Raw genomic sequence first — 27,236 nt, 5'->3', positions numbered from 1 at the left:
GGTTTGTCACTGTCAGCATTTAGGATGCCCAATAGATATTGGCAGAGTAGGTAATTTTCCTTGGTAATTTGCAGATTGGCATGTCTTTGCAAAGCAGTTTAAATTTGCCAAAGAAGTTTTTATCCATGTGACAGAAATATTACCAGGTTCTGGTCTGCTTTGGACTTCAGTTTCTTTGTGCTGTCTGTGAAGGCATGAAATCAGGAGGGGTGTCAGTGTGTCAGCTATGAAAAAGCATGAAAAAGCCCCCCTGACTAGGAAGTTCTGGGTGACCATAAGCACCAACATGAGTTGGAACAGTCAGAATACTACTCAATTTTTGCCTCAGTTTGATATCTTGCTCCCTTAAACTAGTTCATTGAATAAAGACAAATTTTCCTTTCCCAAACAAAAGCCAGATGAGAAAAAGTCAAGTTCAAAACAGCCGTAAATGAAAAGGGTTATTGAGAGGTATCTTCTTGTGTACACAAGAAATTAAACTTTAAAGGAAATAAAAGAATGACTGGCATGAAGCTTTAACTTTGCTGGTGATACCAGCAGGCATCATCCATTTATTTCATGGGGAAAAGACAGGAGATGAAAAAGGCTATCAGTGGGGCAGTGATATTCAACAAGCAGGATCATCTCTCCTGCACAAGTTTCTCTTGCCTGTTTGTCATGTGGAAGGATGAGGAAGGCTGTCCCCTCTCCACAGAAACCAATGCTCAGGTCTCTCAGAGATGCCCCAGGCTCAATCCCCATTACTACAGAAGCTCCATTTGTCAGATGCTGTGGATGGGACTGCGTTAGGGGGGAGCAGAGAGGAATTTTTCCCCTTGGGCTAGAAGCCACTCAGTTGTTTTTTGTTTCTTTCCTTCCAGAATTACGGAGTCATCTCCATCTTGACTAAAATTAAACATTTAACACATTTTAAAAATTACTAGTTCATGGCAATTTAGAGCTCTCCACTATGGATAGAAGGTGAAAAAGGATATTACAAACAGCAAGGTGTTACTTACATAGCATGACAATGAAAATTCAGGTGATATATTATGTTCAGTTGCATTCTCCTGGCACAATACTGATCATGTATTTTAGAACTATTTAGGTAAATTCATCTTGTCATAGATCAGAATGTAATGGTGACTAATTGCAAATGTTAAATAATCAGAGTGTGTATATAAACAAAAAAGGATTAAAATGCATATTGTATAGGTCAGTTTGCTGTAACCTTAAGGGTTTGGGAGGGAGATAATTTGTTCTGCGGCTGATTTGTGTTGATCGACAATGTTTTCATATTCAGGTTTTCTTCATGAGCAGGAAAAATCTTTAAATTATATCAAGTACACCTATCTAAATTTTCAACTGATTGTGCATAATACTTGTCTTCATAAAACTAATTATTGTTGCTGTCACCATAACCTGGCTAGGTTTTGTTTATGTCTTGTTAACTGGGTTTCATGTTAAATTATCCCTGAAGCACCTACACAGGTACTTTGCTGTAGTTATATAATTGTGAGGACTCGTTCTAAATATATTCTTTTACCCTCTCTCCCTTGCTCTCTCTCTTTCTGGTAACAGTCTTCGTTCCACTTCTGTTTCATTAAATGCCCTTGCCTTACGTTTGTCTTGACTGGCTTCTATTTACAGAAATTGTAAACCAGTTGAATGCTCTGAGCAGCTTAGATGAAGATCAAGATGACTGCATAAAGCGAGCAAATATGCCTTCAGCTAAATCAGCCAGTTCCTCTGAAGGTCTATGAGCTTTCATCCTTTCTTTCTGTTTCTGATTGTATTTACTGTGACCCATTACCTTTTGACTCCTGCCTGTATTCAGCTGTCAGTTTTATCTCTGTGCTTCCACCCAGCATGACTCTCAGTAATTTGTAGTGCATCCAACAGGTAACAACATGATAGAGAAAGAGCCTGTCTCCGCTACAGCTCCGTTGTCATCTGATAATGAACAAGAAAGAAAAAAAAATACAAAAAAAAAAGAAAGAGGAACCACCAGACCCTAAGCTTAAAACAGTAGTTGTATAGTCAGTAATACTTGACCTTTCTAAAGTGACAAAATGTCCTCTCTGTGCTTTTATGTTCACATTACATCCAAAAATTAAAATTTCCTGCCGATAGTTAGCGTGTATGTGAACAATCAAAATCACCGTATTTAGCTCGTTAGATGTTCCACAACATTTATTTAACGAAGGAAAGAGAAGGCTTTTTTAGAAGTCATTTCTGTTACATAATGTTCTGATCAGCAAATAGAAGTTTCATTCATTTCATTTTTTTTTTCCCTTTGTTGATGTACCTACTGGACTGTGTTAACTTAGTCATGCAGTTCGTGCCATACCCTGGTGCAGTGTTTCGAGGGACTGTTGACAGGGAGCTTTTTGAGCTCCAGATACGTGTGATGAACTGCTTGTATCTATTTTAAAACAATATTCCAATTTGTTCGTAGAGCTTATCAATAAGCTTAATTTTCTGGATGAAGGGGAGCAAGACCCGGCCAACTCCAGCACGAATCCTTTTGGTGATCCTGACACAGCAGAATTAAATCCATTTGGAGACCCTGATGTAGAAGGTAATGAATTTGTTTTACATAATTCATTGCTACTTGCAAATGCTTTGTGAAACATGATTTTTATTTCTGTAGGGCTATAAATGAAAAATTTTAATTGATTAAATACAATTACTTAATGTAGCACTGAGGTAGCAATAGCAATGATCCAGTTGCTACTAGAAAATTGTTTTATTCTTGGAGTCACATCCTTTGTATTGAGGCACATTCATATTTGCCACTGGGGGCTACCAGCTGAAGCAGAGACTTTTAGACCTCTCAGGTGTGTTACTAGTACTCACCTTATGTGGTATGAATGAGCAACACATTCTGTCAGACAGCCCTGCTCCACGTGGGTGATGGTTTATATCATAATTTCCTTCACTGCAATCTTCGCTGCATCTCAGCTATTCTTGGTTAGCACTAATCTTCATTATTACAATTTAATTTTCTCTTTTTTATTCTTCCTTTTTTTTTTTTTTTTTTTTGCTTTTATAGCTTCCTCAGTTAAGCCTTCTGGCATTGTGCCTTGCACCACATGCTAGGTGTTAATCCCCTTTCCAGACTGACATGCCCATTCTTGTTCCATTTGGGTGAGATGTACAACCCCTGTAAATTTTTAATCTGATAAGATTTTGGCCGTAAGGCCAGAAGGGAGCACCAGGACAGCAAACATCTCTTCTGTCCTCAACTCCATGCCCAGATATTCAGGCTCCCATCTGCTGGATGTATCACTTTTAGCTTGCAGCTGCTCAAAAGGCCAATTCATGGTTGATTCCTAAGTCTGAAGCTATACTCAACCTTTCCTGTTCAAAGCTCCAAGACTTCTCTTCCTACAGAAAATACTAAGTTACTCTGTAATGGCAATGGAGAAGAACCACACTGAGCAGGAGCAGCCCAGGGTGCAGCCAGGGGATTTCTAAGGTCAGGTCAAAGAGAATGGATTTCCAAGCTGCAGTTTCCCCCTTTGGTCACTCACTCCCTTTGGACAAGCTGAATGTTTACTCACAGCACAGTTTTTCTGCCTTCAGAGTCTGCAGGGAATGATATGGGTGGAGATCAAGTCTTGTCATACTTTGGCTGTGGTGTGACTCACAGCTTGTATTTCTGAAACAGGGACATTGCACTATCTTCTGTATTTGGCAACTGAAGCCATAAAGCCACTATCCTGGGCACCTTCTCCTTCCTATAAAGTTGTCAGGTTTTTCTAGAGCTGCAGAAGTGAGTTATTTCAGCTTTGTAGATGCCAATATATATGGATTAGGTTCTGGTGTCCTAATCTTTGGCTTTATTTCGTGTCTGTTCCTTGACAGTGATCCCTTAGGATCATGGAGGGAAGCAGAGTAAGTGGGAATGTAAACCCCTCTGGTAGTCCATAAATAACTTGCTCTAAGAGGCATAGTCTATATTCCTTTCTTCCTTCTCTGCTTTAGAAAGAAGAGCTCCCTTCTCCATGGAGAAAGCTGTACAAGTCCTGTCCTACCTAAACTGCTTTTTCCAAACCCTACTTTTCTTTCCTTTCTAGAGAGAACCCATTCTGGAAGAAAGCAGTGGGTGTTCTGGCCCCAGAATACAGTGACTTTTTCTCATCTTGGGGACAGGGAGAAACCGCTGGTGGTGTTTCTTAGTACTGGAGTAGCTCAATAACTTGTGGCAAGCTCCCTGTGAGCAGCCTGCATCCAAGACATCAACTTGCTTATGTTCCTAAAGAGCTCTCAGCCTATCAGGGGTACGTTTTTTTTCATAATTGTGGTTCTTTTGGTGACGTCTGCCTTTACAGTCATCTTCAGTCAGAGGTGTGGACACTTTTCCATATCTCTGGGTCTGTTTTGTGTACTTAGGACAGTCTCTGTGATCAGACTCTTGGGTCCCATCTCCAGCTGTGGGCAGCAATGCTGAGTTGTTGGGTGTGTGGAATACCAAGTGTTACTCCCACACACAGTCACTGTCATTCAGCAGTCAACATACCATAACAGGACAGTATTTGGGATAAACAGGGTGTCACTAGATTCTTCCTACTATATCATAAGGTGTTTTTTATTTGGGAGGAGTAGACCTTCTGTAAGGTTCATGTGACAGTGTCTTCCTGGAGCACTAAACCAGGCTGAAATATCTGAAAGATCAGCTGAAAGAGTGATTCCCAGGCTATCAGACAAAGAGTTGGACATCTAGTGTGGCATTTTTAAAGCTTTTATGTTATGATGATTGGCTTCTGAGGGATTCTTCTTTTTACCTCAGACACCTCTGAGAATCACTGATTCTTCCACTGTCTTGTCCCTATAATGGGAACTGGTTGTGTTCCCATTACCTTGCTTGGCCTTCTTGACATGTGCCTTTCCTCCAGTCCTCTTCCTCCACAGAAAGTTGAGGGGGAGAAAAAATGGTGCTGAGACAAATTGGAGAAGATGGTTTTGGTCTTCAGCAACAGCAGAATCTGCTGTGTATTTTTATGGCTAATTGGATCAGTGTCTCTACATGGGGAGCATCTAGACATTAGCATTTTGGGGAGATTTACCTTTGTTTTGAAATGCATTTTAAGGCTAACAGCAATATCATAGCTGTTCTTATCCTGTTGCCCAGCTACTGAAGGCTGACCTGTTTGTGTCCCATTATTCACTCATGATTCTTCTATTCTGAGACCTCAGTGAAACTTTTAATACTGCCATCTACTTCTAGGAAGCTCTTTGAGACTGTGCCTGCTTGTTTGCTTGTGCATCCTGAAGTGAATGTAACCTTTTTGGTGGCCACCCCAGAAGCTCGAGAGCATGACAGAGGTTCAGGAGTTTAAGGCAGGCTTTCTCCTACAGGCTTAAAGAGTCACATTACCTGTTTCACTTGTCTTGTGATCTGCTTAAATCAAGAGATTAACTTTTTATGTGTGCAGGGATGAAGTATTTTTCTGTTCACTTACATGTTAGTCTCTTTATCTTTTTATCTGGACAAGGCATAATCTGGAACTTAGACTTTGCGAAAGTTCCGATTCTTCTCTAGAATTTGTTACTTAATTTTCCCCAAGATGTGCAGAGCAGCCAGCTGGAGCCTCCTTTCATGAGTACTTTGCCATCAGATGTGAGGAGGCATGAATTGCTATTTGGCAGGGATATTCCAAGGATATTCCTATCAAGCCTGTAACATATGTGCTCAGAGTTACCCAGAGTATGAATATGTATGTGTTGACAGTCACTCATAGAGAAAGGAGGATTACTTGCCAGTAGATACTTGTTTCCTAGACAGATATTTCTTGTGCCTGTTCACAAACCAGCTACTTTCCCTCTATCTTCCTAATCCCATAATCACTTAACCCTGGGAATGTGGGGTGGAGAGAAACTAGAGGCGTGAGTGCACGCTGTAGGTGTGGTGCATGGCAGAGGGTCATTAGCAAGCTGGCTCTGGATGCTGCTGGGATTTAAAAAGTTCTCAGTGTCAATGATTTTACACACACAGCAGAGTGAATGGGCATATCAACAAGTCACCTCAAAAAAATCTTCAGATGTGTTTCTTGGTTGACATGTCAAATTGAGGCTTATTTCCTCTGTATCTACTAGGTCAGCTAGACATTAGAAATCTTGGAAAATCAAAAAGAATCTTTTTGAACACTATATCTCTACAGCTTTATACTAGATTACCTTTGCATGATCGTATGAGGACAGCCTTTTGGATTTTTAGTCACAGTGCAACAGAATTATAAAATCAGTTAATTTCTGTGCTGAATATTTACTTGGGGAAGTCAACATGTGCAACAAATGAAAGTAGGAAACCACAACATTCTTTCATCACTCCAGATTTTTTTTTTTTTAATTTGGTAGGGAATACAAATTTTAAAGTTGTGTATGACCTATACAACACACATGAAACATGAGGGTAACTCTCTGCTGGTACCCCCTGTCATTTAGACCACCATTTACTTCAGCAGCGTATTTCATCACCTCGTGTGTGGACTTCTGAGCTCCCTGCAGCATGTTTTACTCTGAAAATGAAGTGTTACAATGCAGCAGCAAACCCCAAATCATTCCAGGGTACTCCTACGCACAGAGCAGCACAGGAACCAACTGAGAGGAAAATGGTGCCTCTATCCCTTCTATTTCTTCATGAAAAGCAGTGTGTTGTGAGTGTATGAATAAAAGGATCAGAAAATCACCAGTGGTGTATGGGGATGCCAGTCTTTACTCTTTCTAGAAGCACTGGGCAGTTCCAACCTTGCTTGGTGCTGTTTGTTGGGTGCTCCCATCCCATGGTGCCCGTGTGCCTGCAGCCCATGGCGTAACCCAGCACCTTTCACATGTGGCTGCTGCTTTCATCCTCTGCCAAGGGGAAAGTGCTACGTGCCATGTTTTGGTGGAGGTTTTGTTTGGTTTTAAGGGATGTGTCACAATATGTTTGTGTTACAAAAGGCAAGTGGGTTGAAGGGCAGGGTGATTTCTGGAGATGCTCTGGCTGATTGTGCAGATAGGTAGTGCCAGAGTGATTATGATCACAAACAGTCTTTCTCAGTGGAGTTAGGGCAAGTAATGTTTCCAGAATCTGGCACAAGAACAGCTGGTGCTTCTGCTGGAGTAATACTTCTACCTCTCTTGTTGTCACTCCTACCCCTGTGGCTTTATTACTTAATCATGCAAAATTATGTTGTGTTTGACCCTTAATGTGCCAAACTGCAAGCATCTTTTTCTTTTTTCTTTTTTTTTTAAATTTATATCAATGTAGAGACTGTAGTCCTTGTGGAGTGGTGATGAATGATGTAAGGAAAGCAGGGGAATCTGTGCTGCCTTCAGAATGTAAAAGCAGCTTCAAGAGGGAAATAGACCCCTTATAAGCTGTTGTATGTTTAGCCTGCCAAAGTGCACTTCTGAGCATCATTAGCTCTTTGAGGAAATGAGTCTGTTACAGAAAAGTGACAGGTGACCGTGGGTGTGACTTTAAGAGCAGTGCTGTTGAGTCATCATCATAACAACTTAATTTCTTATGGAGAGGCTTGAAAACTTGTTCTAAAGGGTTTCAGAGACCCCATGGGAGAGAACCTGTTTGGGTTCAAGTGGGGACCCTTGTGGGAACCCTCTGTCCCTGTGGGAACATTGAAGGAAGCAGAAGGGGGAGGAAAATGGTATCCTGGATCACAAAAGTAGAGAGAATGAGTAGCCAAGTTAAGTGGGTTTTAGCTAAGCCTCTACAAAATTCTGCCTATAAAAGTGTCTTGAGAATGATATTTTTAGAAGCTTTTTTAATTTCAGCCTGTATATAGGATTTTGTGAAATATTTTAGTTAATAACAAGCCAGAGGTGTCTGAGCACTTACACGTAACACTGTGTGTGTAAGGCCAGACATGTAGTTCCTGTTGAGCCTATGAAAAAGAGAAAGAATTTTGTCATAGTTAGGGTTACAGCACCTGATCCAGTGTTGAAATAGAAAGAATTGCAAAAACCATTTGCATTGCCCCTTAAAATTTATCAGATTTAAACAAGCATTTAACTCATTGTTTCCAGGAGACACTTAAAAGCAAATTAAAAATAAAAGCTTACAACATACTTTTAAGAGATTATTTTCCCTGAATGTTTTTTACTTCAGGATGTATTACTGACTTTCCTTCTTGTGTGTTATCAGGTTTCTCTCAGATATGATAATGTGTATTTATCAACAGATTCATGTGCAGGTGCAATGATCCATCATATGTAGTTGCAGAAGCAGCTATTTGTGGTTGTCCACTCTCTTGATAAAATATTCTAATATTTGAGCAAATTTTAAAGTACTAAAAAGTTTGGTTAAAGCTTTGTCAATAAGCCACACTATTTGAATAAGGTATTAGTCCTTTTTTTCTGCATTTCATTAGTTATTTTTGCTTTGTGTATGGAACTGTCTTCTGAGGACACATCTCCAGAGCACTTCTGCTTGCTCTAGTTCATCAAATCACCAAATGTGTGGGTAATATTTGAGTAGTATTCTGACTACCATGAGCTTCAAGGCATGGTGTGTACAGTATATACTGTGTATACAGTGAGGGTGGGATTTGTGTCCCCTGACTTGAAAAACAGTTTGGACATGTAAGCTTTGAGTGTCAAGGAGTCAGCTCAGCTGCAAATACCCACACTGAGGACATCTCAGGGCAAGCAGAATGAAGCTTTTGCTGGCCTTGACCACTTGCACTGGACACTAGAATGACCTATGTCTATATGGAACCACTTTTCCAGTTTAGCTTAAAATAAATGAACAGATGCATTTTAGATATTGGGCTCTGTTCTATTTCATCTGTAGTATTTTGAGGGATTCTTGCTTGATTTGATCATATTTGTGCTTTTAAAAATTTCTGCCTTGAATGCTTTCTCCTCCCTTGTCAGTTAAGCTATAGACTTTCAATGTTATTTCACTGGGGCTTGCTCTAAAACAGCTTTCTTAAAAGGATGTGGGCTTATGATCACATCACCCCATAACCTAGGGTTAGTACACATACTGCTGTGCAGTCACTACACTTTCTCCCAGCATAAGTTCCCAGTAGTTTATTCCCTTCTCTTAAGGGATAAGCATTTACTCTGGGGTGGCAGTGAACATGTGCACTACAGCTGACATACTGCAAACACACACCCTGACTTTTTCCTGTATGGTCATGTTCCAGCACGGGTCTGTTCTTTGTCTGTATGGTCATGTTCCAGCATGGGTCTCCACAGGCTGCAGGTGGATCTCTGTAGTCCTGAGAAGAGCTAAAGCCTTTCCTGATCTGAGCCTTTGCCCTGATCCAGTGACTAGTCCAGTGCATAGAGAGGTGAAGTCAGGGATCATATTCCTATCCAGCTAGGAATGGCTCTGGTTCACACTGTAAGTTAGAGCTGGTCACACTGCATGGGGCAGGGCTTTCCATCACCTTGGGCTATGCTAATGGCTGGGTTCAGGGTGAGCTGGATGTTTGCTGGCAGGGTAGACAACTCTCACATTTTCTAGCAATTTGCCAGGATTAGCAGCTTTGGTACCTCATCCATCCAAGCTCACCTAAGCACAGTGCTTCCCTTTGTTTATTGTCTGACTAGAGAGTTCATCTTCCCAAATATTTCTTCAGTGAAAAATCCACTTGGAAGTCCATCTTTTTATGTTTTAGACTCTTGTCACAAATAACTTTTAGAGTTGCTCTGTTAACCTTAAAAGTATGTTTAGTCCAGTTTAGTAACCATACCTCTGAAAAACACACACTTGTCATTAAGAATAACACGGATATGGTTATTGAAAGTTAGGTTTTAATGACGCTGCATTGAAGTTCCTATTTGTGTGGATTTTGAAAGTATATCACATCTGGTATTGAACAGAGCTGCTGATTATTTGATGCTGCAAGAACAGTAAAATTAACATTACCTGTTTGTCTTTGTTACAAATGTTGTATTGCTGTATGGGGATTGGCATTATTCAGTATGCAGAAGCCATTCAGTGTAGAATAAGACACTGCAGAAAGGACAGTACACAGAGAACAGCGTGCAGCTCCAGCTTGTAAAACTTTTTGTTGTACAGCCCGAATAAAAGATGAGTGATTTGATTATCTGTCTCTTTAGGGTTAATTTAAATCCATTTTTACAGTGAGATTATGTATTGTTAGCAGGGGCACATGTATTTTGATATGTAATTACTGGTCATACATATTTTGATATGTATTACTGGTCATAATAGCTGATGTTTAGTGCAGTAATATTAAGAAATTAAACGGCCACCTACTTACTATCACCATTTTTAAATCCAGTATTATTATAAAATACAGAATGTCTTTTTTATTTATTAAAAGCTCAAATCAATAATTAGGAACATTTTGTTAGGACACAAATTGGCTAATAGTTTGTGAAAATGTTTTTATATCTGTTGTGATGCCATTTATATGACAAATAAGACAACTAACAACTGATGTTGAAATAGCTGTAGTAAGTGAGAAAATGAAGCCTATTCAATCAATATAGTCTAAATTAAAAGACCTTTTGAAAGACCTGTTTTGGAATAAACAAGCATGAAAATTTACCGAAGGCTATAACTTTATGTATTGAGAGTTAAGAAGCAGACCTTTTCATATGCCTTTAAAATAGAAAGATCTGATAAAATGGTTTCAAACTTTTAATTTGTTAAATCTGTTTAATTTTCTTTTTTGTTGTTGTTATTTGGTAGAACTTCACCCTGAAAGAGCTTCATCTTCAAAGCCAGAAGAAAGTTTCTATGTTGATAGTTACAATCCCTTCAAGGATGAAGATGCCCCAGAGTACCTAAACCCATTTGATGAGCCAGATCACCCACCTGAAGCACCTGGAATTGTAAGAGATTCTCCTCCACAACCTGCAAAAAGGAAAAACATCAGGCCGGTGGATATGAGCAAATACCTCTATGCAGATACCTCTAAAGCTGAGGAGGAAGAGCTGGATGAGTAAGTATGATTCTCCATCTTTCAGCAGCTTTGCAGGCATTAGTAGTGGGATCCCTGGCTTAATCTTGAGGTGTATTGGGTTGAACCATGGTGATCCTTAATCATCTCCTTAGGACAGACTCATCCCTGGGCAGCTCAGCAGCAGGAAATACCATACCCCCAGGACATGCTATTCAGCTGAACATGGTCAATGAGGAACTTTCCTTTGCCTTATTGATAGCAAACAACTTGATAGGGAACAAGTCTGGGACCTTTCTGACATTTCATGCCCTGACAATTGCAAATGAGCCAGAAATCAAAGGAGCAAGGCCTTGGGCCTTTCTCTCCTTTTTGCCATTATTTTTACTACAAAAAATAATAATTTTTGCCAATGATAACAGGGAGTTTGTTTTATCTTGATGCAGTATGTAAAAAGGAAGAGCATTTTGCAATCTGCATAGCACATTTTTGAGAATCTCATGAACTGAATATATATGGGAACAATAGCACCATATGCATTTACTTAGGTTATTTCTTTCAGCATGACCACACATAAAACTTTTATAAACTCACACTGACTGCCTTGTATTACAGTATAGAAACTATCAGGAAGGGAGAGCTTTTTGCAATTCCTTGGGAGGTTGGAAGGTGCATCCTTAATCCTTGTTTGTGGTCATTAGTCACCAACCACACCACTCATGAGACAGCTTATGGTGATTACATCTGAGCAATTTTACAGACAACAATTCTAATTAACATTTAATTTTACATTATTTAATGAGATTTATCATGGCATGACATTTGCATTGCTTCAATATTAACAGAGGTATGGTATCATCATCTTCCTGTTTCTCTGTAGATAGCTGTGGTCTAGGAAATGGAAGGATTCCCTGGCACTCTAATAGAAACATGAAAGGCTCTGCAGTTATTTCCTTTTAAAGCTCTGTAGCCATGGATTTAATGTTGATGTTTGGTCTATGAAAAATAAAATAAAAAATAAATAAAGGGCATTGGGAATGATGCCTCTGCCAGCTCCATTTGTCAGGACAGTGCCTGAACAAACAGCACTGGTTGCTGTGTCTTCAGAGCACAGTGTGATCACACTGACAGCCACACCAGGCATTCCTGGTCATTCCCTGGTCACCAGAATCTGCAGGGAATAAAAATGTGTGTATTTTACATCCACCAAGATACAGGTATAGAGGACAGCAAAGATTGAAAGGAGCAGAAAGAGAAAAAGCCACATGGATGAGCAAGTAAAGAATTGTCTCTGTTTACTGTTTCTACTTCCATTTCCACCCTAAGCACATCTGTGCCGAAGGGGCTTGTGGCAGGATTGTAACCCTTCCTTTTGCTGTGTACTGGACTTTAGCCCTTGGTTAACAACAGCCTCCTTCTTGTTTTAATTCCATTTGCTTCATTGTTTTTTTCCCCAAAGATAAAGATAAATACATAGGTGGATTCTACGTGAACATAAAACTGGTCTGTATTTTCATGATAAAACAGTGTCCCATGGGAAGATGGAAGGATAGTCAGTAAACACTTTAAAATCAATTTTTTACATCCTTTACAAAAGTTTTTTATGTCCTGACCCCCAAAGTAATCTTCCTCTCCACATTTTCCTCTGAAGTTACAGGAGCAATACATCATACAAAAAGACCTGGAGATCATTTGTTGAGTGCATTGGGTAGAGATGTGGCAAGGAGAACCCTTGAATCTTTATACTGAAACACTCTGGAGGAACGAGTGTAATAATAAAAGTCCAATCTAGAAACACAGGATATGTAATATTAGATCACCTCTACAAACACTATTTTGCCTCATCTAATGTCCTTAATTTTCAAATTTTTAAGTAGAAAGCTTTTGCTAAGGCATGATCTGGTGAGCACCAAATGCAGAATTTTTGCAGGCAGTGCCAGTTGGTGGTTTTTCAGTGCCCTCAGTCATGAGAGTTTATGTCCAGGTGTGTATTGTTTTTACCTACTGTGAATATTGATGCATTTATTAGCTGCATAAGTGGGTAATCGTCTTCCAAGCCTACTGAAGTCTAGGCTTCCATGGCAATTTGTGGCAGAGAGTTCCACAAGAAAACAAGATCTCTAATGCAATGTGTTTCCTCTGTTGATTGTAAAAAAATTCCAATCCCATACCGTCTCTTCTGCTGGCTTATCAAAACAGCAATTAGTGATATTGGATTTACCTGCCATAAACATTTGTTGTCTTGTCTGTCTCTAGCATGTTCATCTTTCCTTGTCACTTGTCTGACTGCTAACTTTTTCGATCTCTCTTCATACAGAAGTCTCTTCATCTCTCTAATCATTTCCACCGCCCGTCTCTGGACCCTGTTATTTCTTCTGCTATGTGTCTATTTTAAGATGTGTTGACTTGGCCTGAGCAGTGTATTCAAGACAAAGCTGAACAACTGAGTCATATCATAAGAATAGGAAACTTTGCATGTTATTTTCAACCTCTCTCATAACATCTTGTTTTTTGAGTTTTTAAAAATTCTCTTTCATTTTTGACTACCACTGCTCAAGGGCTGTCTCCAGGTGTCCTTTTGAACCTATAGGTGGAAGGCATGAAACGGAAGAAATGGAAGGCTCCTGATTTATTGATTATCAGGAAATACAATGTATTTTTACCCCTATGTCTTAAAAAAAAATGTTTAATTGGAGTTCACTTAATGTACTGCTTGGCATTTTCCCCTTACCTTTTGTGTGGAATGCAGTGCTGTGTCCTGAGAGCATGGACACAGCAGTTAGCATCAGGACCCTTGTCCCACTCTGCCCTGGCAGATCCCTAGTTCTGATTCTGGACTCGGAGCTTACACCAAGTGCCCCAAGAGCTGAACTCTGACTCCAGTTTTGTAACAGACTCTCACTGTAATAATGTAAAAGGTACTTGGCCTCAGTGCACCTCTGTGAAGGATTTACCTGGGGTTATTTGCTTCTTTGAAATGTATTTGAGTAATGTTTGTGAAGACAACTAATGCTTCATAACACACACAAAGCACAGTCAGGAGCATAAGCATCGTGAGGCATTGCATGGCACAGAGGGACTTAGGTGAGCCAGTACATTTACTCTGCTGCAAAACTGTGCTCTCAAAACATACTTCCTCTGGCTAAATTCTCATACCTAGCTAAAGATAAGGAACACATTTTTGTGTTTTTTGTTAGTTTGTCCTTTTGTGTTTTTTTTAGTTTGGACATTTCATGGATAGTGTAAAAGTCTGCTTTTGTCTTTTTGAATTTTATACATTAATATCTACCTGTTAGTGAATATCTACCTGTTTGGCACACCTTGTGAAGTTAATTATTTGAAAATAGCACAGCTCACAACTGCTTAATGTATAATGCTTTCAACCTTAGTTCTTCTGATTGGCAAAATTGCCTGACCTTTTAGCCTGCCATGCTGACAGCTTTGGGTTTCGTCTTCAGTAAAATGTTTATTTTAAAATTTCTTTTCAGCTAACTGGTAAGACTGATCAAAATTTTTAAATTGGTCAGAATAAAACTTGCTTTCCAATATCATTTGGCTCTGTGGCTTCTTATCTCGTTAATCATTGTATGGCTTAGAATTATGCTGTGTAATTGGCAAGGCTATCGAGTTGCCATCTGCTGAAGTTGCCTGTTGCACAAGAAGCCACAAGCCACCACACTGGCAGCGAGTTTAATGCCAGGTATCTTGTCAGGTCTGAATTCTTTAAATTTTGTGGAGGACAGCCTAGTGTCTTTTTAGACAAATCATTTTATGTGAAGCCATTGAATAACTTCACAGAACCAGTAAATATGGGGCTGACCTCAGAAAAAAGTGCTTTAATATTTTCTAGCTAAGGCTCCTTTCCACGAGACTTTTCAGATGTTTAATTTGTTGTAGAGCCATGTGGAAGCTGTTGGACCAAACTCTGCTATGTATATCAGATCCTCATGACTTCAAACTTGATAGTTCGTTCAGAACAGAACCGTTTTGTTTGGTTTTTTTCTGTATTAACATTATTTTTCAAAAATCTTGCTCAATTTTTGTAAGACAAATTAAGAGTAGTGCAGAGAGGAAGGTAGAAGGTAGCACATGTGCACATCTGTTCTGTGCATGTACCTGTGTCTGTTTCTGTGACCAAAATGTGAGGGTTTAGCCTGGCTTTCAAACAAGTTCTCTAGAGGAAAACATCCTTTTAGCACTTCCTTCTGATGGGTACAGAGGATAATTTTTCAGGATGACACCTGCAGTGCAGGCAGTTCTGGAGCTTAAAAATTCAAAAGATGGTTCTTGCAGACCTGTTTACTCTCATTGATAAGGTGTTGGGGTTTTTCTCACACCAAAATAATTTTAACACCTTACAAATATGCCTTTCTAATTCAGAGGTAAATTCCTGCCAAACATGCTGTGCCTGTTGGCTGTTCCAAAGGCCGACTTGTGGAACTAAATAAAAACCTTGTGCTGTCCCATAGAATGCATTGTTCTTCAGCCTTTATCTCTTTTATCTTCATTTTCACCTCCCTTTGAACTCTCTGGTGTCTGAAGGCAGCTGAGCTGGGCTGTCAGCTAAATTAGAGCTACTGACAGCTGGATGCATTCTCCACTCCAGCCTGAATGCCTCCTTTTCCTACTGCCTCCCATAGAAAACACCCTTCTGTTTCCATTTAACTTGTTCCTTTGGTTGCCTTTAGTTTTGATTGTGCTGGTGGCTTTGCACTTGATGGGCAGCAAAGTGGGAGCACCTGGAAGTTGCCTTCAGTCAACAAATGAGTTATTTTAGTGTTAGTCTTTCCTTTTGCTTCAGGAGTTGGGTATCTTTTTCTGTAAGGAACAGAAGCAGCAGATTCTTAGAAAGATCTGGAGATATTGTGCCTGATTTTCACTTACATGCTTTGGTAAACATTGCCTTTCAAAAATAGATTTCTGTGGTGTGAGTTATTAATTGCTTGCTTTTTCTCAGTGAAAACAGGATTACTGTAAATTGCATTGAAATAAAGTCTAAAGTTTGTCTGTGAGACTGAAAGATGTTTTTATACTAGAAATACAAAGGAAGGAGAGAAATTTGATGTTGTGTGGAAAGCAACTGGATGAATAGTTGGTTTTTACTGCTGTTGTAGTTCTTAAAAATAGTGTGTACTAGCTCCTGACTCTTATCCTGAGAGGGAATTTGTGAATGGATCTAGCTAGGTAGACTTATTTAGTGCATTAGTGTTTCCATCCAGAACTGATTTCTAGGGGACTTCAAGGGACTGAGGTTATTTGTTGTGGTTGGCTACACTGCATATGATAACTGTGTGCAGATAGATTATTGGAAATCATAGTTTGAGATATGTGATAAATGTATCTTGCAGTGGAAAGGGGGACTAGAAAAGAATAAATTAATGTATCCATTTCATAACTAACTGTCCAGTTTTGGATTGCAAAATATGAAAAGCAAATAGTATTAATAATGAAATAATTCAGTGCAAAAAAGATTCCCTTAAGTATCCTTAGCAGGATACAAAGCTGCTGTAGAAGCCATTATTTGATATATTATTGGTTGATTGATATTTGATGTATCAATCTAACATAAAATTTGGCAGGATTTGGTTATGGAGGTATTTACTTAAGGTGGTACAAATGCTGAGTTGGAACACAAACACCCAAGGATAATTCTTTGGACTGCATCTACTTGGTGGAGCATGTTTACTCTGTAACATTCTCAAATAAGGTTTAGTTATAAAAACCAGTGTCAAAATAGACAGGTGATGCCTACTGGTGTCTGCAGAGAGATATATGCAAGTCAGATGTGGTTTTCTTACTCTGTTCCATTACCTAAGGTGTTTTCTTCAAATGGTGTGGCATCTGTAAGCTTCAGAGTTTGAAATACACTGGAGGCTGAATGTACCCATGGAGGCCAAACTTTCCAAAACTGGACAGCCCAGAGTGAGGCCTCTAAAGCCCTGTGGGAGCATGGCTGTACCAGTTGCCTGATTCTTAGTTGTTCTAATCAAAATGTCTATGTCCTGTTCATTAGAGTGCTAAACACCCAGCAGCTTCACTCACATTTTTTGGTTTTGATCTTATCATAAAATCAGATCACTCTTTGATAGATAGGGAAGTATAATTGGAGAGTTAGCTTTATGCAGTTGATAAAACTTCTGCAATTTACAGGACTTCATAAAAATTATGGAAATTGTGACTGAATAATGCAGTTTTAGCTGTTGTAACTCACTTTTCAATTGTATGAAAATGTAGTATTTAAAAGTGTATAAAGGTAAAACATTCTTATGTGGGATAATAAAAGCATTTTAGTCATTGACTTTCCTAAGCAGGTCTTATTTTTGGTTTTATTTCCAAGGAGATAGCAAAGAAATGTGTTTCCCTTCTTTTAATTAGATCAAATCCATTTTATGAACCAAAATCAAGCCCTGCTTTAATTAAAGTTGCTCTGCAAGAACCAGAAAAGAAGATGAAAAGAAAGGCTCCTGAACCCCCAAACCTCTTGCCAAAGACAGAGATGGGCATGGGTGAGAATATGTCAGCAATTCCTGCATCAAGGGAGCTTTCTTCCTCTCCTAAGGTAAGCTTTTCATACCAACATTTTGTCTTTGTTCATAACAGTGCCTTTCTGTGCATTGTAAACATCCTGTTTATTTCTGCAGGCATCTTGAAAGCTTTGCCAGTGCTTAATAGGGTGTTGGCTTGTCTCTGTTCCCTTGGTTCATAGGAAGGGTGCAACAGTAGGAGCTGGTATTTTTTTCTTTAAGGATTTAATGACAACAGTAACAGCAACTGCAGTTTCAAAGAAAAGAGTCTTCTAGTAACCAGTGTTACAGGACAGCTGGATATGCCATGGAGAAGGAAGAAAATCATGTTGAACAGTGCTTTGTCCTGATCTATTTTAATGCTCCTAAGCCTTGCCCCTGTTGAAGAGTCTGTCTCCACATTTCTGTCATAAATCTGGGTTTTAAAAGCTTAGTACTATATATTTGTATTGGGATTTATATATGTCCAATTCCAAAGCTATGTTGAAGTAATAAAAAAAAAGACAGTCTACTTTAAATCAGGTTAGCTGTTTACTAGGTTTACTAGGTTTACTAACAGCTAACTAGGTTAGCTGTTTAGAGTTAATTTCAGTGGAAGAGCTGTGGATGTTTTATTACTACACAGCCAACTTCTGTCAGTGTGGATTTCAACTCCAGTGTTTCAGCAGTTAGCAACACTTGTGCTTTTTCTTTAAACAAAATAAACATTTAATAGTGTAAGTTAATGGACCTTTCTTAGAAATGAATGTCTTACATTGTTTTAAGGGCAGGAAAATGAGGACAGAAAGCCTCCCTTCCAGTGTGTCTTGCCCAATGGATGCACATTATCATCTGGTTTGCCTTGAATCAGAGCTACTGTACTGCAGTTTCAGAATTGAGGGAAGCTACTTGTCATACCTGTCATTTCATTGTGTAATTACTTAGCCAGATTGCTCACATGTCCTTGTCCACTCAGGCTCTGATTTGTTGTCATTTTACCACTCAGTCAGGCTAAAGAGTATGAGACCAGAAATCTAATCTCTGTCTGCTCACTGTAAAACAAAACAGTGGAGTGAGACTACAAGTACACTTCACAAGTTATTCTCCATATGCAAAACCGCAAGCAGGGATATATGAAATCAAAGCACAGCAGTTTTATAATGCTCTGAAATGGGATTCAGTCCTGTTAGCTGGAATTTCTGTATGAGTTTCTGCATGAAAAGTGACAGATTATTTGATTTCTGGTGAACTCCGGCTCTTGGGTTAAAGCAAAATGGCCAAAGCAAAGCTTTCTGGTACTACCAAGGCTGTGAAGAGACATCTGTGGAGATTTTTATCAGATTGCTTGGTGGAAATTGTGTCCCCCTTGCTCATTGTTTGAGAAGTGTGTTTTTACAGATATGCATCCAAGGAAATGTGTCTCTCCGCTTCATATGTGTCTTTGCTGTGCTGAAATAATAACATGTTACTACCAAGTTTGGTTGTTGCAGTTTTTGTCTGCCCTAGATAAAGCTTTAGAGTGTCTGAAAGGTGGAATTGATTTAGAAAAGATTCAGGATCAAACTTGCTGAGAAGAGTGTGCTGTTATGGACAGTCAGGTAGTTCCTGCTTTTCTGTGTGGTGTTATTGTTGAATATTTTGGTGCCTGCCTGCTTGCAGCCCACCTTTCCGCCCCTGACCCCAAGGCACAGCTGAGATCAGCAGAGGTCCATGTGCTGAAACACAGATTTTCATTAGGGCTGGGAGGGAAAGCAGAGCTCAGTGCTCACGTGCTCTTTTATAGGAAAGCTTTAATTAATTTGTTAACAGGATTTTGGAGGATAGGAGGCATTAGGGAAGACTCCAAAGCAGATGTTATGTCCTGGTTCATTATATTACAGTGGAAAGTTTTGGTGAGTGGGTGTGTTAAAATATTGTACGGTCACTTGCAATGCAGAAAGCTTTCTGTGAGCATAGTCTTTTTTCTGTGCTTGAATTGTTTTGCACTCAGATCAAAAGCACTTTACTTGGAATGCTTCTTGAAATTTGGAAAAGTACTGGCATTTAAAAGAAAAGAAACCGTTTTCTCACAGAACAGTACAAAATAGTGCCCAGGTGGGACTTGGAGTGTTGGCACAAACGACTTTGGTACACATGACTTTTTCTATTATTGCTCAATAATAGAGAAAATGTTTAGCAGCTCTGGAAAAACTTCCATCCAAAAGTATAGGCATTATACAAACATGAACTTAGTACATGCCCTTATGTAAGGTAATAGGCCTATAGAGGTAAACTTAGGTAAAGGAAGTTAAATCATGTCAGTGTTTTGTCCAAGTTTGCTGTGTGCAGAAAGTTTTGGGAGTTGTACCAGAGGCTAAGTGGTTTCAGCAGGTTCAGTTCCCTGTCTTGGTTGTTGTCATAGGAAGTGCCTGTGGAGCAGAAATGCTAATCTTTAAACTACACAAACACAGCATTAATATTAGAACTTCAGAGTTTAAGGGAAAATATTCCAAAAGCTCCTCTGCAAATCTTTGACAGAGTATTTGTTGCTCATTTTTCCTTCACATGCTAGTGGCATTCATCACGTTGGCTGAATCCAAAAAAACACAAACGCTGTCATTGCCATCTACACACCAACAACTTTATTGAGTGATGAGCAGTCAGTTACCTGTAGTAGCAAACCCTTTCCAAGCCTCTTCAGTGTCTTCCCCTTGAGCAGGTCCTTTTGCTACTTGGAGATCCTCTGTCAGCTGTACTGGTGAGGAAGGGTCAGTTACCTTAGATAAGACAGGGTTTAACACTCCATAAAGGTCCAGCTCTTCAGCCCACAGAATTAGCTCAGTATTTGTCATATCTGAGTTTGGAGCAAGTTTTGCTTTCAAATTTTTTTATCTATTCACACTCCCTAAAGGAATATCTCAATTCTATCCTGTATTGTATCTCTTCCAAATTAATCTGAGTCATCAGAGAGAGCTTACAATGTAGAGTCTGAGATCTGGAGTTACCCCACAGTTAATCATCTCAAATGACTTGAAAACTATGGTGTGCTGACTCTATTTAGGTGAGTCTGACAAGGTGCAAAGCTGTAATTAAGCTCTTCAGTCATCAAACTGCTACAGTGCTGTCAAACCCAGCAGTCTGAAGCTTTGTTGGGCTTGTTACTGTTGTACAGCCGTTACTGCTTTTTGCATGGTTTGGATAACCAGGTTCTGCCTTTCACAGAGGTGATAGAGACTTCAAATTTCTCCCACTTGTTGACTTTGTGGAAAACAAATGTGGTCTCAGGCTCAAAATGTGGTATCAGACCAGTACATAGCATGCATATCAGTGCTCAGCATTGTTTTATCTGATTACAAAATATACATATGAACTTCAGCAGGGTGAAATCTCAGCCAATTTTGGATTTCTTCTCTTCTCTGTGTTGAGTTGAATTTATTTGATCAATCCCAGAGCTGGCACCTGTATCTTACAGTAGAGGAACTAAAGCAATCTGTCTCTGCAAAATCAAGGATTTTATTGTCTTTGTGAGAATGAAGGGGCAGGAATCCTACTGAATTTATATAGGAAGTAAAAAATTATTTACTAGGGAGGAGGAAACAGGTAAGCATCCTCAACCATAGAGTTATATTTAAATGTTAGAAGAAAATACTTCTTGCACTGGATTGACATTTACTCATTGACTCCTTTGAAGGATAGCACGTGCCCTTCACTTTCATGAAACAATTCTGAGAGAGGCTTTTCTTGGGATTTGGTGTATCCAGGTTATTGCCAGACTTTAGCCAAAGCTCATGTAGATTCCTCATGAATGCATCAGGTTTCTGCCATTACCATTAATCTACAGAAAGTGAACAGGTGTTGTTGTTATTAGATTTCTAAAGTCCATACTTCTTTGATGTATTCTCATGGCTGCTGATCTTCACTGGCTCCTTCTTCTGCATGTTGTTCTCTCTCGGGTCAGAGCTCCTCCAAGGCCCTCCCTGACTGGCTAACCCGCCCCCTTTTATCCCAGTCATCTTCATTGGTTACAGCTGCAGCCCATCAAGGGCAACCGGGACCTCTGGGGCAAAGCCTCTATACAGATATTCAAATTCATTTTCTCTACTATAAACAGGTATGTTGTATTTGGTGAATCCAGCTTGGTTTCACATCCTTTCTCCCATCTTCAGGGTCTGGAAGCCTGTGTTGGTTAAACACATTCCTTACAGAGTAACTGCTGCAGGCTGACAAGCTGCCTGCCTGGGATTTGGGAGCTCTCAGAGCTCCATCTCACAGCTGCCTGCCCAGAATCTCCCAGTAAATAAGACTCCTGCACTCCATCCTGGGGATAGATCTTTCTCTGGCAATACATGATTATATGAACAGACATAAAATTGATACCAGACCACAAGATGCTTTTTGAAGTTTACTTTGAATGGATTTTTAGTTATGCCTTGCAACTGATGAAAGTGTATGGCACCAGGAGAGGATGATAAATCAGCTTAAGACTATCATTATTGTATACACCATTCTTGCCTTTATGAAGATCATGGTATTGCTGGTAGTCATGAAAACACAGGAATTGGTTTTGGTGCTTTTAGACAAGAACTTGTGATGGCCTTTTAAGTCAGTGGAAGAGGAGAATACACATTCACATGGCAGTCCAAAGCCAATAGTAACATCTCTGTTTGTCCCCATCATTGTTAAAGCTCTCTCTGTCTCTCATTTTAAAACTAAAATTAATTGTTTTGCATGCCAAGTAATAATCTGCTCTCTCATGCCAGACAAGCTAGCTGATTTAAGCTCTAATGAAACATTTACAGGAAATACAGAATCATTTTCTGCATGACATGTAGTAATCCATCTCAATCCAGTATCCCTGGTAATCTGCTGTGTATCTGCGATGCTTCAGGATGTTCAGGCTGTCCAGAAAGATTTCTGCCTGATAGACAGTTTGCCCTTCAAGCAGCAAAGGAGGTACAAATTACTTCCTTATGAAGGAAGAGAAATTTTCAGATACTTCTCAAGGGAACAAGAAGGAACCTGTAATTTTTTTCTCCTTCTCATTTATTCTAAACCAGAATAAATGCTTAGAGGACAAAACAGGTAGGTTTAGTGGAACGGGGAGAAGTGACAGATTCCCTCACAGCTCCCAAGATATCAGAGATCCTAAAGTCTCCAGTTGCTTGTTTTCTCTGCTTTTATTTACCTCAAGATTATCAATGCTATGTGACCAAACAGTAGGAAGACTTCATCCTAAAACACAGGCACAGTAATGCAGCTGAGTGGAGGAATGACAGTAAATTTCACATGGGAAATGAAGATCTCTCACTGTCTCTTGGCATCAAAAGTATCTCTAGTTGTCCATTCACATAAGAACTTCCCAGCTCTCTGGAACATCTTCTTCAATAATTTTGCTTCTTTTCAGCTTCACGTTTGCTGCCAAGTAATTGTACAGCTCCTTCTCGTGAGATCTTTGTCACTCCTTATGTAGATAGATGGTTCAAGCCTGAGAAAGGCCTGGAAGGTACTGGATAGAATTGGAGGATGTCTACTGTAATGAACTTAAGCAAAAAAAAAAGCCACTCTAAGAAAATCTGCCTTTACATGCAGCCCAAAGACATGTTTTCTATTAATAGGAAGAAAAACAAGCGCACACATAATATGAACAGAGAGATAGTGAGAGGATCATATGGAAGCACAGAAAAGTCATTCAACTCGCTGCTTTTCAAGTGCTAAAGAGTAAAAGAGGCTCCATTTTTAATCCAATACTTAAGCAATTCCTTATTACTATTTTCATGAGTTTTAAATGGTGTTTGTGAACTTTACTATGTTGCCCTCATATTATTTCCGTGACTGGTGCCAACCCACTGTTGGACATCAAGACTGTAGAGGAAACCAAGCCTTTCCATGTTCTGTGTGTGGCTTTCTGCCCTTCTGACTGAGGTATCTTGTGCCCATGCTGTCAAAAATTTAGGTGCTTCTCTATAGTCACAGTATCTCTAAGAGAGATGCTTCCTTCAGAATCTGGGGGTTAAAACCCTCAACAATTTGCCCAAATGTTCTGTAGCAGGAGTTTTGCCCAGGACTGGAGGCAGAGCTGAGTTGCTTCCATCTTCAGCCCCTTACTTCTCTCTTTGTCCCAGAAGCAGGAGTATCACCTGGATGGAATGGATGGATCCTCACGTGGTGGCTCATGCCACACTGTATGTTCTGCTCTGCAGGGAGCCAGTCTGTGTGCTGAGCCAAGGGCCAGCAAAAGGCACTGCTTTCTGTGACTATTGAGTGCTGTCCAGGAGCAGGGAATGGGATCCTTCCCTCTGTCATGAATTCCTTATGTATGGTGCTAAGGTGATCTCTTGAACCAGATTTTGGACTGTGGCGGTTTGTTTGTTGTTGGTTGGTTGGTTTTTTTTCTCAAGTTCACAGCTGCATCCAACCCGGATAAATTACCAGAGCTGTTGGCCTGGCTGTAGTGCCATGCAGCTGACAGGGCGCTGTTTTGTGTCACATGGACTATCCTCAAACAAACATCTCTCTGTAAGATCAGGTCTTAGGTGACTCTCACTGAGGACTCAAAATCATTAGCTTACAGTAATCTGGAGGTGGATTTCTTGTGGACCTCTGATTTTATTCAAATATATATATATATATATATATATATATATATACATATACATACACTATTATACAAAGGGTATTAATAAAAATGTATTTGTAACCATAATCTTGGAACACTTGATTTGGCAACTTTAAGTGCTGCTACTTACGTGTTTGACTGCTTCTTCTTTTGGTCCTTATTAGTAGTGGGGATGCAGAGAACAGGTCTCCAGAGCTATCCTGGAAAATATTTTGTATTGCAAATTAATATAAATAATATCCAGGTTGATAAATGCTTGACTGCTTCTATGATTTTCATGATTACTCTTTAAGGTATTTGTGCATTATTGGTGCAATGTAGCTCCTACTGAAATGGATGGAAACTTTATCAGTGCCTGCAGCAGTTCTGGGTTGCACCAGTTACCACTTCTGCAAAATGTCTGTGCAAGTAAGGTTTGGTAACTGCACCAGCATTATGACATTCCAGGCCTCACTTTTCATATTTTAAATTTAAACTTACATTTACAAATTATACATCTCAGATTTGTTGTCATAAAACACTACTTCAGTAGTTGTGGAAAAGGTGCATTGAGATTTCTGGAGTGCTGCAGTTCATAAATATCAGCACTTCCATGGCAGTGTTTGGTTTCCCTCCCAGAGGACAAGGGAATTAGGCACAGCCACTGGCTGGACAGCCAGAGCAGTCCTGGCCTGCCCAACCAGCTGAATGACAGCTCTGGTGAGATCTAGGCCAGCTTCTGAGAGATGTCATCTGAAAATCCTTATCTCCAGTGAGGGTCTTTTATTTTATTCTATTTCCTGTGAGTTGTTTGCCTTCACTTCTCAGGCAGAAGGGAGCTGTGGGGAGGCAGGCAGATGGCACAAGTCCATGGGCTCCTGATGTAGGTGCTGGAGGAGCACCTTCTTGTGGTTTGTCACCTGCAGGGCTTTGATTCTCATGCTGGGCTTCACAGACCCATGTTTAGTTCAAGCATTGCTCTTTAAAAGGTAGAAGAAAGAAGGAACACTTCTACTCTCCTAAGACCTTTTTCAACCATCATCAAACCAAAAATCCTCAAAATCTTTGCAATGAAAAAATCTGTCCTTTTTCTGTACAGTTTTGATACCTTTATTATCAGGTTCCTTAACAAGAGCCACACAAGCAGAGTACAGGACAGCTTTTCAAATAAAAACTTAATTCTTTCCAATGGTCCCTTGCACCTAACAAGGAACTCAATGCAATTTGTAGAAGTTGACATTGCAGAATTTGCCTTTTAGCTGTTACCTTGAGCTGGGGCTGGTTTAGATAAAGTCCTGGGTGCTCTCTCCACCATCCATGGCCCATCCATGGCCCCTGGTGCAGCACTCAGTGAAAGGAACACATTAACAATGTGCCTGGTTCTCAGCTTGCCTGAGGGATGGGTTTGGTTCATCGTGGTTGGCAAGCACCTTAAATTGGAAATTAGTGTGCATGAATAGATATTCCTTTGCTTCTGTCATGATGAGTTATGGACATATTACAAAAATAATTATCTTCCCTTCATAAATCAGTCTGATAGTTAACTTTGGTGTGCTTGCTAATTCACTGTTCCTGCTAAATGTTCTTTGGTTTGGGTCAGATACTTAAGCATAGGAATAAATCATAGCTCTAAGCCAGAATGCTTTTTGTTGCTGGGAAAGAAAAATAAGTCTAAAACCAAAATAGATGGCATTTGTAAGCAAATCAGCAGTGCAGTGATGACCCTAAAATGAGGTGTTTGTATTAGCTGTTCTACCCTGCTTTGTAGGAGTATGTTTAGATAGAATTTTGCCTTATTTATTTTAAATTCTGATCACTATTAATTTCAGGTGGGCAGGTTAGTGAAAGAGATTTGTGAAGCTAGATACATTCAGAGGTAAAATCCAGGAGAAAAAGGGAATCCACAGGTGCCAAAAGCCTTAGGGCTTTCACAAGCCTTAGGGCATGTGAAACACTCAGGTATTCTATGTGAATGTTGCACTCATACCCACCAGCAAATGCAAGTGAAGCACAAACCTTTTTAAAAGGAGAGCAAATCAAGCCAGTTAGAAGGAAAATGTTGTGCTCCTGAGTTGCAAGGAGAAATATGTTGCCAATTCATACTGCAACAGAGCTCTGGTGACAAGGGGCTGCATAATAAAGCGAGTCCTTGTGCGATAGTGCCGGCACACTAGCTGCATGTTCTACAAGAGCATTTTCTAGCCATGTTCAACAGTGTGCCTGCTATCGCTCCTCCATTTGTTGAATTCAGGATGACCTTTGCATGAATAAAGTCAAATAGGATTAAGGCAGGAATTTTCAACAATGGGAAAGAGCAACAGATGTAGCCGACTTTGAACGTGGGAGGATTGTTGATGCACGGTTGCCTAAAGGGAGTGTCTGTGGTGACAAAAAAAGGGGGAGAAAAAACCCAACAATTTCCTAAAATATTAACTGCATAAAAGAAAATAAATAGAAAACAATCCAAAGGAACTGAGTGATTCTGGTTTTTATTGGCATCAAGCTGAAGGCAGGGTTTTTTGATTCACTGCCTCCTTTTAAATCTATTTCTCTCCATTCTTTCAGCAGCAGAACTCTCTTCTCTGCAACAGTCACTATATGAGCTGTGTGAGGGGTTTGTGGCATGTACATTTTTTTCGATTCACATTTTTTCTGAGTTGTTTTAAGGAAAACAAAAATTGAGTATACAGGAAAAAAAGATGTTATTTTGCTGGAGAATGAGCCATTTGAATACAAAATCCAGATCCTGCTAATATTTTATGGTTTGATTTGTCCTTGTGCAGAAGCATATAGATGGATCTCAAGTGAATATAGTGCAGGCACTCTGTACAGAGACTGTTAATAAAGGGGAAGAAAGGGTTAAAAATATATTTAAAGCCAGAACTCTTTCTGATAGATCTTAAGTAGTTTTATGTGTAATTAGATATACCAAATTTGTTTTTATCTCAATAAAAAGAGGACATGCAAATATATTTTACTTAGTTTCATTATTGACAAGAGCTGTTTTGCAGTTTAGCAGATAATTGTGTTTACTCCTGAATGATACTTCATAGTTTGTAGTAATGAGTAATGCACAGAATTTAGATACCATTCATATGTCTAATTCAGACAAATCAGCTTTGAAAGGCATGTGTAGGAAAAGCTTTTAAAGTGTGAATGAAATCATGTGCTCTAGCTCAATGAAAGGGATTTAAAGGAGCTAGCTAGAAACTAAAGCCATTAAGGAAATCACCTTGTAAATGTTACAAAAAATATTGGTGAGCTTAATATGTTAGCTCAAGTTGAATATTT

The 27,236-nt window shown here is 39.5% G+C and overlaps 1 protein-coding gene across 9 annotated transcripts in view; it reads left to right on the top strand.

Moving 5' to 3' along the window:
• EHBP1 (EH domain binding protein 1) overlaps positions 1 to 27,236 on the top strand; it is a 205,458-nt gene that overhangs the window by 83,581 nt on the left and 94,641 nt on the right. For 5 of the 9 annotated variants that reach the window (XM_066546363.1, XM_066546360.1, XM_066546358.1 and 2 more), the window contains exons 8-11: positions 1,630 to 1,734; positions 2,438 to 2,560; positions 10,658 to 10,910; positions 17,244 to 17,427. In XM_066546363.1, the coding sequence (XP_066402460.1) occupies positions 1,630 to 1,734; positions 2,438 to 2,560; positions 10,658 to 10,910; positions 17,244 to 17,427 (665 nt within the window). The remainder of the gene's footprint in view (positions 1 to 1,629; positions 1,735 to 2,437; positions 2,561 to 10,657; positions 10,911 to 17,243; positions 17,428 to 27,236) is intronic. The other 4 variants (XM_066546362.1, XM_066546361.1, XM_066546367.1 and 1 more) reach the window with 1 other exon arrangement.

The sequence above is a fragment of the Molothrus aeneus genome, chromosome 3 (genome assembly GCF_037042795.1).
Source record: "Molothrus aeneus isolate 106 chromosome 3, BPBGC_Maene_1.0, whole genome shotgun sequence".
Classification (NCBI taxonomy): Eukaryota; Metazoa; Chordata; class Aves; order Passeriformes; family Icteridae; genus Molothrus; species Molothrus aeneus.
The sequence above is the reverse complement of the archived record's forward strand: the minus strand, read 5'-3'. Positions and strand labels throughout refer to the sequence as shown.